At 37.0% G+C, this 12,358-nt stretch overlaps 1 protein-coding gene and 1 non-coding gene across 2 annotated transcripts in view; both read left to right on the forward strand.

Annotated features, from left to right (window-relative positions):
- Nucleotides 1–69: 69 nt before the first annotated feature.
- trnah-gug lies at nt 70–141 on the forward strand. Its single transcript has one exon. It is a non-coding gene; the product is annotated as a tRNA-His (tRNA).
- Nucleotides 142–1,275: 1,134 nt separating this feature from the next.
- Nucleotides 1,276–12,358, forward strand: part of LOC121643108 (FERM domain-containing protein 5-like) — an 85,950-nt gene continuing 74,867 nt past the window's right edge. The window contains exon 1 of the mRNA XM_041990333.1: nt 1,276–1,678. Within this exon, the coding sequence (XP_041846267.1) occupies nt 1,577–1,678 (102 nt within the window). The 5' untranslated portion in view covers nt 1,276–1,576. The remainder of the gene's footprint in view (nt 1,679–12,358) is intronic.

Genomic DNA, 12,358 nt, shown 5'->3' on the forward strand with positions numbered 1-12,358 from the left:
ATGAGACCTTGATGATCACTCAACACACGGAAAAACTGGGCGCATGAATCCGCAAGCTCATCGTAGCTCGCCGTGATCGTATAGTGGTTAGTACTCTGCGTTGTGGCCGCAGCAACCCCGGTTCGAATCCGGGTCACGGCAATGAAACATTGTCACGGCAGATGAGTGTGTTTTTTATTTATTTAAGCTACCTTTTCATTCTTCAATGGCCAGCGGTTAACAATTTAACAATAACATCATTTGCGTTTTTAGATTACACTGAAGCAGACTAAACATTCATTTGGAACTTCATTATTATTATTATTATTATTATTATTATTATTATTATTTTGTTATTTTTTAACCAATGGTGTAGCCACCATAAACAGCTGGTATACAATCAACTACGCGTAAGTTCCAAAGAAGACATCTCCTTCAACTTGATGCGGAAGTTTTTATACTTCTTCACTGACGTTTGCCATTAAACACCACTAGAGAGAGACATTGTTCAAGAAACTAGGAAAACGTATGCTTAATAGTATGATGATTCAAGTAAATTACAAATGCTTTAGACATTTTGGCTCGGATAAACCTAACATTCTTTAAGTATTAGATCGTACAAATTTTTTTTTATGTTTGTAACATCGCGACGCATTTCTATTTACTTAATCACATTCTTAAAAACTCAATAAGAAAAACATTTATAAGTCAATAATGACTTAATTATTATTATTTTATTAATAATTACTTCATTTGTAACACAGAATTTCTATTCACTGATTCATAGTAAACCGTGACCTTACTACAAAAAATAGTAACGTATGGATATATTAAGAAAAAGGCTCCTTTAAATTGACCTGTAGAAAATTAAATAAAAAGTAATGTTTGAATGGAATGCTGCCTTTGGGCCCTGTCGGAAATTTCACAACTAACAAAGAGGGCATCTCAACAAAGTTGGAATAGCCTACACGACCTAGTGGCTTTTAAGATGTATAATAGCTGATGGTGTATTCCTGATCCAGTTATTTCGAGTTTATATGATTTATTATTAGTTATCTATATGCCAGCTAACTTCTTGAACAGCACAAAGCGCCTGTCTGCTGTGAAAGCAGAGGCCCCGCTGTGTTATTATTCTCAGCCATGTGGCTGCAGTCACGACGTACAGCAGCCTATCGGAATTTCGCCGCCTGTCGTCAACTCTGCGAAGGCAGCATCTCATTCACTGCTTTCTTTGGGTTAACAGTCTGGTCAGTGGACACGCAGTCCGCCCAGCTGCACTGAGAGCGGCATGGCAAAGGCGAGGAGACGGGGGGACAAGGTGTGGTGAGTGGTGACAGTCTAACCGGACCAGAGGGAGCAAGAGAAGCAGTAGGAGCAGTTCTGTTTGCAATCCTGAGTGCAGAAACGCGTACCTCCACCACTGAGCGCTTGCATATACTGATAAAACGATGCACCAGCGCCGCTTCGCCGCAGAGTCACAGCCGCTGACCAGGTGTTGGGGCAAAGAACAGGGACGCCGTTAACGTGACAGAAGGTTAACCTGTATCTATGTGCTGTGCGCACTTCTCTCTGGTCCCATTCGCAGACGATCGAGAAGATGCTGAGCCGACTGATGAGCAGCAGCATCAGGAGTCTGGACAGGGAATGCAACTGCACTGTGAGACTGCTGGACGACTCAGAGTACACCTGCACGATTCAGGTCAGTGGGGACCAACATTTCCTATTTGCTATGATCACCTTGTGGTATAGGACGTGTTTTGGCACGTAAAGGGGCAGTGATCAGGTAAAATGACGTTTGCCCGTCCATCTATCTCTCCACCTCTCTCTTTCTCTCTCTCGATCTCTCGATCTGCTTACAGAAAATGTACATTTTTTGAAGATTGTATCCTCTGGTTTAGATCCAATCAGCTCCATGACATATCTGGTCGTGTGTTTATTGTCAGACACCTGCCATTGAGGCTGCAGACGTTTTTATCAGAGTTACCTGTTAGGACATGCCATCATGACTGCATGTGGTGCGTGCGTTGCGTTATAAATTTAAAAGATTACCAGGCAGGACTGCATGCTAAGAGAGAATAACATTAATCTGTGTATAAGCTGTTGTCGTTTTTGCAGCTTCATGCTTGTATTGCTTTGGATGCATTAATCTGGATGATATGTACTTGAACAATGTCACTGGATGATTTCTGGAGGATTTCTGCATCAGCTGGCAGCATGATGGTGAAATGTTTAGAATTAGATTACTGTTGGATCTCCAAGCTGGTGTTTAATAAGAAGGTGTCACTGCCTCAGATAGTCCTTTATATTGAAATATATGAATGATGAGGGATACAGATGAGAGACTTGGACTTCACCTCAGTTTTGTTGCTCTCTCTCTCTCTCTCTCTCTCTCTCTCTCTCTCTCTCTCTCTCTCTCTCTCTCTTTAAATACAAATGCATTTTGATCAAACTCTTATGTGAGAATGAGTTAATTCCAAATGTAAAAGGACTCAGCAGAAGCTCAGCAGGACTGGAAGCAAACACAAAGGTTGCTTTGAGGACTGCAGGCACTGGCTGCCTTTGGTCATGTAAATAACGACATCACATATATGCAAAGTACAGTTACAGAACTTTAGGTATGTAGTTAGTGAGTTACTAGCTACTGAGTCAAATTCCCAGTAGCTCAAAATCAAAGGACTCAGGATTTTATAATTGTTCGTATACAACAGCTTCATCTGCATGAAACATTTACATATTTTCTATGATGGATGTGGTCCAAGACCTTGACATCATGGCTGATTTGATAATGACAAAATGATCTCTGGTTTAAAAAAAATCAAAACAAAAGAAAATAAATTAAATGTTCAAATGTCATATGTAATAATTCCATGTAATAAAATAATATATTTGAAATAAACATTCATTCATTCATTCATTCATTCATTCATTCATTCATTCATTCATTCAGTAACCACAGTTTAAAACAATAACACAAACAATTCGTTAAAACTCAGTGCTTCTAACTCATGTTGTTGGCACACTCACATACAACTGAGGCCATTGTTGCCCTGCAGTGTCCTGAAAATGAGAAACTGGATTTCACAACTTTGTGTTCCAGCCTGGAGCATCACATGAAGCTGCATTTTACCGTATCACATGCTATGCTAGCAACTGAAGGTACACTACAAAACTGGCAGATTTCTTGGTGACGCACCCCCTAACAACGACTAATTCAACATTTATGTTGTATCCTACCTGTACTGTGTGCTCTCTCCATAAAGTAAAAGTCAGTCCTATGTTGAGTCTTATGTCTATGAGCTGGGTGTCTTTCTTTTCCTCTCTTCTTCCGATAATTTCCCCTTGTATTTCTTTGCTGAATTGACCACTGTGCACATTCAAAGTATCCGTTGATATCTGAAGCTAGTTGTGAAGTACAATTTGTTTGTCTCAGGACTAGGGATCAAGCAATATGGATTCATCAGGGCTGATGCTGATTTTTTTTCTTTTCTTTTTTTTTTAATCAGTTTTAGCCGATGACCGATATGGGCTGCTGCTTTTCTTGACCCAATATTTGGTGCCGATACTGCTTTTGCTCCCTCAGTTTACATAATAAAACTGACACAATGGTGGCAAATGCCATGAGTCTCTCTCTCTCTCTCTCTCTCTCTCTCTCTCTTTTTTTTTAAGAAACTTTTATTGAACTTAAAACACAATTAAACTAATAGTAAAAACAGGTAGAAAGGTGAGGTGGAACAAGTATTGTTTGCATACAGTAGCCTTTAACAGCTTATCTTTGTTAAAAGTAATCAAATATACGTTCAAATAAAAACAAAAGAAAATAGTTCAGTGCTCTTAATTGAAGTAATTTATTTAACAATACATATTTAAGCATAAATAAAACTAAAAATGACAATGATGCACACAGTAACAAAGAGCAAGGAGCATAATGTAGTGCACATTGTACTATACTTAATTTTAAAAATAACCATTTCGCACCTAGTCTTTAATGCTTAGGCATAAAAAACACAAATACACAGGCTGGCTGATGTATTGGTCAATTCTTACTCAGGGCGCTGCTGGGCAGCGACTGCTCTAGAAATGTATATAATAAATGTCACTGTGCTACCTAACAAGTCAGGAACATGAGGTCAGAAAGTTGTACAACTTCAACACATCAGTATGGATGTGCAACATGACTGACCAACAATGAAGGACAAGAAAACAGATTAAAAAAATTGTATATACATACATATATATATATATATATATATATATATATATATATATATATATATATATATATATATATATATATATATATATATATGTTCAGATGCACAAACATGAACTCTGAATTTTATTTGTCTAGATGTTGTCTCTTTAACTGAAACATTTTAAAAGTATAAATGGAGATAAAACATCTGAAGATAAACATCTGGCTTGAGGCTCAGGTGAGAAAACAATATTTTGGGGATTTGTCCACACCAGGAGCCGCCTCGCCAAGGACCACAGAGGACTTCACCAAAGTATGAAAAAAACATGCCCCACCCCAACCACTCTGGCCAGGTTGATCCTGGTGTGGAGGATCCCCATAAGGAATTTGGATGCTTAGTTAGTCTTTTTTTTTTAAAGGAGCACCAAAGTGTGAAAAGCTGTAATAGTTCAGTAATTCCACTTTAAGTAATGACTGGAAGCATGTCTTAAAATTAAAATCCACCAATCTGCAAAATGTTGGATAAAATTCAGTTTGGTGGGTATAAATAAAAACGTCCAAGAAAAATTTCAGTAAAGTAAGATGTGTAGAAGGAAACACAAAAATGTGGTGGTGGTTGGACAGTGTAAGAAACTAGGTTGGTGTTCTTTAGTGGAAAAGAAAATGTGAAAGAATGTTGTTATTGTTGTTCAGCATTTTCATAAAAAAAAAAAAAAATCAATAAAAACTGTTCAAAGAAACATGTATTTCTGCAGTGTCCGGCTCCAGCCTTCGAGGGCCACAGTCCTGCAGGTTTTAGATGTTTCCCAGATGTTTCTGATTGTTTTCAGGAGCTGGCCAAGCAAGTGGACCTCTGATTCAGATGGAAACATCCATAACCTACAAGACAGCGGCCCCCTGAGGACTGACTTTGGACACTAGATGTGTTCAGTTGCACTTGATGGTAACTCTGATTGATTGCTTATTCTACCAGCCACACTGGCTGGTGATCAAACAAAGTTCATTCATAACACTGTCTACAACAGCAAAAAGAAAGACTTTTTTTGTTATGAATGTTCTCCTTTGAAGCAAAATAGCTCTTTCAGAAAATTACAGGTGAATCCCACTGACTCATTTTCATTTAATGAGTCATTTTATAGTTTTTCCTTTTTTATTTTTTTTATTTAGTTCTGATAAAACAACTGAACAGCACTAAAGTGAGAATTTATTGTGAGTTTAAAGGCATTGTTGTGCACAATAAGAAATGGTAGAATTTAGAGAGGGTCTGTTTTATTGTGTTTTTAAAATCTTTTCTTCTGTGGTTACCAGTAGATCACTGTCCTTGTTCAGTTTGAGTCAGAAGCCTCTATGTGTTTTGGTGACATTGATGCTGCACATCGGATTAGTCACTCAATCACACTTTCAGACTTTCAGTTTCAGTCAGTATCTCGCAGACATGTTTTAACCATTTCTCATTTAATTTAGTAATTGCTGTTGTCTCAAAACTAAATTGTCATATTGATATAAATGGGATGGAGGCGTGATTAGAATCAGTAAACACAGCATATATGAATAAGAGAGCACCAGAGAAAGAGATGGTGGATGCATATAAACTTTATAAAATGAGTGTATATGCATCTGATATATGACAACATCATTAAGTAACCTATTGTGTGCATCCTCTGACCTAGTTGTTTGATGTGCTGGAGCTGTGTTTGATACTTGTTAGTTGAGGGGACTTCAGTGGTGCTGAATCAGAGATGACAGACAGCACACAAAGCCTATCAACAGCTGCATGGTTTCAGGATCTGACAGCAAAGGCAAGCAAGTCTTTCATAACATGTAACAACTTAAAACAGCAGTGTTTAGGAGACATACAATGGGGATTTTGTGTTTGTTTCAGGTCATCCTCTTGCCCTTCTTGTGTTTGTAAAAAGATTTAGGGACTGAGTAGTGGCGAGTAAGAAGATTGTTTATCTATTAGATTTTATTCATAAAGTGTTTTCTATATAACAAGAGGGATTACATGGTCAGATGGTGAAGTCTTCCTACCCATCCTCATAGTTTCCTTCAATTTTCATGTTATTTTATATTTATCTATTTGTTGCTAGATCAAAAACTTTTTCTTTAGATTTTATTGTCATCCTTCACAGGCCTTTGCCTTGGTATGGGGAAGACATAACTTAACATGAATGAGGCTGTGGTGTTGAGTTGTGTTCACCAAAGTGCAGCATGCATTAGTTCCCCCTCAACTTCTAAGCAGCTCCTGCACCCAAGCACTAGTCCAAGGTTTTTGCTGTCAAGATATGCTGATCCCACTCTTTTAGTAACTGGATGGACACAGTAGGGACATAATGCTTAATTTGTTTTGTAGCTTCTATGGAGACGGATTAGCTCTCTGTCAGCGTATATTCCCAGCATGAGAAATAATGAAATATCTTTTTATTTCACACTATAGGCCTTTTAATGAAGCTCAACTGGTCTAAATAGAAACATAAATAGGATCATCAGCTTAATAGATTACCTTTGTTTACCACAACAAGATCTCCATTTATTTGCTGTCATTAGAATTTGGAAACATGACATTTAGGGAGCTGTAATAATCATGCTTTACACAAGGGGTCTATAAAGCTAAAAAAGCGTTGCAGATGACTTTTTTTTTTCACCTGCGTAAAGGACATTAAATTCATCATTGTGCAGGTTAACACAATTGTGCTCACATTAAAAAGGAGAGCAGATTCCTTGTCCTTCCTTGGACACCTTAGAGATGTGGCCCAGAAAAAAAGGGCTCTTGGGGCTTGGGGGCAGTCACACTTTCCGTTTAGCTCAATTAGCCTACACTTCAGACTGCTGCTGTTACATGTAAATCACATCGCAGGGAATAATGGTAGTTTTGACCTTCACAAAATGAAAAAAACATCTAAATGTGAAGGCAGGAAAGTGTGAAAGGCTGGCACCCAAGCAAAGATAAAGCACTCAAACGCTTCTTATTTTAATGGTACATTGGACCCCAGACTATTTACATTGTCTATTAGCAGAGTGGGTTACAAGCCTTATTAGACTCTGCTATGAAAATACATTTTCTCTTACATAATTTGTGTACGTAGTCTCAGGCAGTGTTGACAGTGTTGCTGATTACATCGTCATTCTTCAAGCAAGGTGAGTGTCTCACTCACTGATCTTTAAAGTTCTGTCAAACAGTTTTACTCTTTGGGACATTCACATGACCTCACTTTCACAAGTCTCAAAACAAGCTACACAAAAGACCCAAACCATGACTCGATAGACTTGTTTCTGCAAGTAGAACATTAGACAAAGGATTAATTGATATGGGAGCAACTAAAACACTGAGATATAGCTGTACTGCACAGATGCTCAGTTTTAGCAAAAAATGTAGATGATACTGAGATGAGTGGTGAAACAAGAGCTTCCCAGAATTCAAGAGATACCAGAAGAAGAACCACAAGTCTGATGGCATGTTAATAAAGGCAGATAATGTTGAACATTATCTCACTACTTTCCTAAAGTGTGGATCCTCCCACAGAATGTGTTTGATGTGGAATTTGTTTAACTCCATACCGCTTGGCCCCAAAAAGCACATTTTTTTATGTTAATGAATCTTACGGGACAACTGAATCAAAGAATAGACACAGACATTAATACAGTAAACTCAAGATCTAGTAATGTCTAGAAAAAAAGCATTTAATTGCATTTAAATTAAGGAAAATAAAAAACTTCCTGGCCCAAAATGAACAGACCTAAAGTTGAAGTGTCTTTTAAGAACTTTAACTAACAACTCCAGCTGTTTAATTAAGAGTCTACAACATGTTACATGTTTATCTTTCTAAATGTTTTCGTCCACACTCTTCATTAATTGGCATTAATATCTGATGGTAAGGCAGGGCGGGATCAGCCAGCAGCAGCTATGTATGTATGTATTTATTTATTTGCTTATCTTTGTTTCTGCTTTTTTTCTTATCAGAATCATGATTTTAAACTACCGTACACTGCCATTCTGTGCACATTGCATTTTCCTTTTTTCCTTTCAATCACTATAGTTCACTGAATGACTCATTACAAACACAATTACAAGGATTATTGAGGTCTACGTTTTGTTTGGCAGATGGATGTGGTTCAGTTATTTTGTCATGGTTAAATACATGCAGTCGGCACCATCAGCAATATCCAAACAAAGAACAATAAAAAGAAACCCTCCGATGTCTCCAATGATTTATCAGGAGGGTTATCTTATGAATATCTTATGAACATACTTTTTTTTTTTGTAATTCAGTCACTATTAATGGAGAATATGTAAATTACAATCTCAGAATTTTTTTTCTTGTAAACTCATATAACATCATACAGAAAATCAAATATTTCCTTGGAGTTAACTAGTTAATATTATGAACAGAAAAGTTGCATATTAGACATTGAAAGCACAATGAATGATATAACATCAGGGATGCAAAGACGCACTTCATCATTGTGAGTAAGAGGTTCAGTCACCTGGCACCAGCTCAGATTCTTTATAGCTCACTAATGAAATTAGGGCCGTTCTTTTGAAGCCAAATGCAGAACTTGGAAGGAGCTTGTCTCGTTTGCGCTGTGAATGCATTATTGAAATAGGTTGCTCTTGTCTCCAAAGTGGTCTCTCTGCTCTCATATTGTTTTCATCTTGGTGTGCACTGCTAAAATTGGAATAGATGTTGTAACATGTTTTGTTTTCACATGCAAGGACAAGTTATGAAAATGTCATCTTCACCTCAAAACCCTTGTGTTAAAACAATGAAATTGGATTATCATGCAGTGCATAGGTTGAATTATTTGAATTTGGAGTAAAGAGCTTTTAATGTTTGTTTTACAAAGAATGGAACTCAGGAGACCCCAGAGACTGTAGGGTTAACTGTATATTGTTCTTTACTGAACTATATGAATCATTGATTCATTTAAGTTCTTGATGTTTCAGTTCACTTTCTTTGTCTTGTCAGCAAGAGTCTATAGTCACACTAATGGCTTAATAAAACTGTACTTAGGCATAGCAGCTTCAAATAATGATGTCAGCATGATCGTTTTAATGCTAACATTTTTATAATTAGCATAAAACACAAAGTACAGCTGAAGCTGAAGGGGAATGAAGAGACAGAGAATTACTTATCTTATTACTGTTCACCCTGAGGGGACATGGATGTGTGGGCCAAATCTCATTGTGGTCCATCTAATAGTAGTTTTGACATTTCACCAAAAACCACAAATATTAAACTCATAGGACTGTCAAAAGATCAATGATCTGGGAATACAGCATGTCCACACAAAATGTCACAGAAATTCATCCAATAGAGTCTAAAATTATTTATTCATTGCCACATCAAATGACAGAGATTGCAAACTAAAGAGCACAGAAAATAGCCGGGCTAATAAAGTTTAATTTTTCTGAATACTGTATGTCCTCAGATTTGCTAATCTGCTTTCACACATACATTTCTGTTGATCTGGTGGCAACTAAATGTGTTGGTGTCATGTGTAAATTATATAAAGAAAAAAAGTCAATATCTATCGTAATTTGGAGACCTTGTTCAGTCTGTGGACAGTCAGCTCACTTGTGATTGTGCACAGATTGAACTTTGGATCAGCTTTCAGTCCGTTTATTCACTGATGTCAGAATTTCTCTAATCAGACCCTTCAGTCTCAAGTGGATGTTTTCAGTAACAGATAACGGACTTTTACTTGAACTGAGAAGCTCTTACATGTTAGCTGAATAAGCCATTTGATGCTTTGCCTCTAATGTTAAAGGGCTTAGCAGTAAGAAAGCCTTGCCTTGTTCTCACATCACAGTTTGTGGTGCTACATGTAGCACCTTGAGTAGTGTTAGAAAAACATGTATTCTCAGTAAACTTTTTTTTTAGATAGCTTTAACATTTTATATTTAACATATGCTAAATAAGTAGAGTGATCCAAATTTCACCTGTTGTCCACATAGTCAGCTCACAAACATGGCATTCAGGCAGAGCCTTTGACCTGCCATCTGGTCCTCTAAGTAGATTTATTTCTAACTAGTAACGGCTTAATATTGAATAAAAGTAGGATGGGCTTGAGACAGCTTTTGCTTCTCTGCCTTGATGCCAACTTCAATCTGTCCTGCTGAAATTTGTGACATGACTTTATGATCAGAGGGAATTCTAGTAAGTAACATATAAATCCGAAATGTGTAGAAATGGTGAGATAAACCCTCAAGACTTTGGTGTTCTTTCTGTTTGGGGTGTTTAGCTGCTGGCTTTGACTCCAGTAAAGTCAGTTGAGGTAACTCCCCTCACCTCACTGACTGTTTTAGTCAGCACATGTTTGATGATTATAATAATGCTCACATAGATTGTTACAAGAGTTTTCTACTACATTTCAAAGTTGCTATTTGTTTATGTAACTGGTTCACAGGATTTGAGACTTGAGTACAACATACTGTATGTCATGATAAAGCGAAGTCAGTGAAAATTACTTTCACTAGATACTTATTCCACTTAATGTTGAAATAGTGCAGCTTATAGTGATTTATTCTCTTTTACCTACCGATAACTATTCTACAGATAATTGCATATTAGACTTACTGACAGGTTTGCAACTTGAAGCTTTCTTTCAATAAAAATTTCTATAAAACACAATAATTTATCAGACAAAAGTAACAGATAAATGTGACTAAACCGAGGAGAACTTGACAGTACACGTGGAAGTTTAGCTTTGAAAGTATGTCTTTAGATTTTCTGTATATCTGAATGAGGCTCAGTTTCCATTAAAACAAATCTTATCTTTTTGTGTCTTTTCTCCTCATGTCTCATTCAACCATTTTCTCCTTTATGCTCCTGGCTCCCAAATTCTACAAAATCCTCCCTTTGTTCCTTTTCACTTTCATTTAATCTCTTTTTCCCTCCACCTCTGTCTGTCCTCTGTATGCCAGTAACACTGCAACTGAGCAAATTAATGAGCTTTCCCAGAGTGAACCTGACACCGGTAGATGACACAGCCAAGACACACATTATGTGACACAATGTTAAGGATGCTGAAGGCATCCTAGTTAAAGATATACAATAGAGACTTTGTTTTGTGCTCAAAAGACTTAAAGAGTATAGCTAAGTCAACAAGTTGTAGTTGCACATGGTGCTTCCAGGTTTGATCTATTCCATGACTGTCTTTGCCTGTGACTTTGGAGGATCCTCTTCTTTTTCTCTAGTACCACATTGACGTTAATATTTTTGGTTTTGAATTAAATACTCTGATACAAATGGCATTAAAGCTGAGGGGCTACAATTTTTTTTTCCAGTGGCAGCCTTCTCCCATCAACTATTGCACCATCCAACCTGCAGAAATATGACCTTGACACTTTAATAACAAAACACAACTGCTGCTCCAAATACAAGTCAAATAATTGTAAGGTTACGATGAAAGATTTATATTATAATATACTGCTAGTTGATGCCGTTTGAATGAGCTGCTTCACAGTCACAGTTTTTGATGCATTTGGCTTTTAAACAAAAGAAACAAATATATATGAATGAGAGCAGCTTTACTGGGATTATTAATATACACCTGCAGTTTACTAGTTTTACAAAAAAGATGCAGAAATATGAAACATGTGCTGCATGCCTAGGGACATTTGTGTTGACCAGTTGAGTGTATGCATGCAGGAGTTATTGATATATTGTAGACTTTTGTTAATCTTCTTTGAGAGCTTCATTTAAATTTAACTACAATAATGTGTATAGTCAATTGTCACAAAACAATCCATGTGATTGTCAAGCTAGTTAGCCAACTACTTAATAGTTTGAGGTTAATCTGTGTAGCAGAAATACTTGCTGACGCTGCTGTTGGCTCTGCTACGGCTGCTACTAGAGGAATTGTTAAGTTTTTTCAACCTCAGGGATTCTGCAGCTGTCAGATATACAGCCTGCTGCAATAGTTTCTTAACATTGTGACTACCTATAGCCTTATCTTTTTCAAAATTTTCCTTTTTTAAATTTCACTTACACATTTTCCAGATATTTTCCAATTAATAAATTAGAGGTAAAAAATTTCACTGAATCCAGTGTTGAAGATCAGCAATGAGTCAATCCAACTCCAGTCACAGTCAGTTCCACCATCTCATCCACCAGACATCCACACACAACATTTGGAAGTAGGTTACACAAATTCTGGCAGAATTTTTCATTCTCCCTGAGGTTC

The sequence above is a fragment of the Melanotaenia boesemani genome, chromosome 1 (genome assembly GCF_017639745.1).
Source record: "Melanotaenia boesemani isolate fMelBoe1 chromosome 1, fMelBoe1.pri, whole genome shotgun sequence".
NCBI lineage: Eukaryota > Metazoa > Chordata > Actinopteri > Atheriniformes > Melanotaeniidae > Melanotaenia > Melanotaenia boesemani.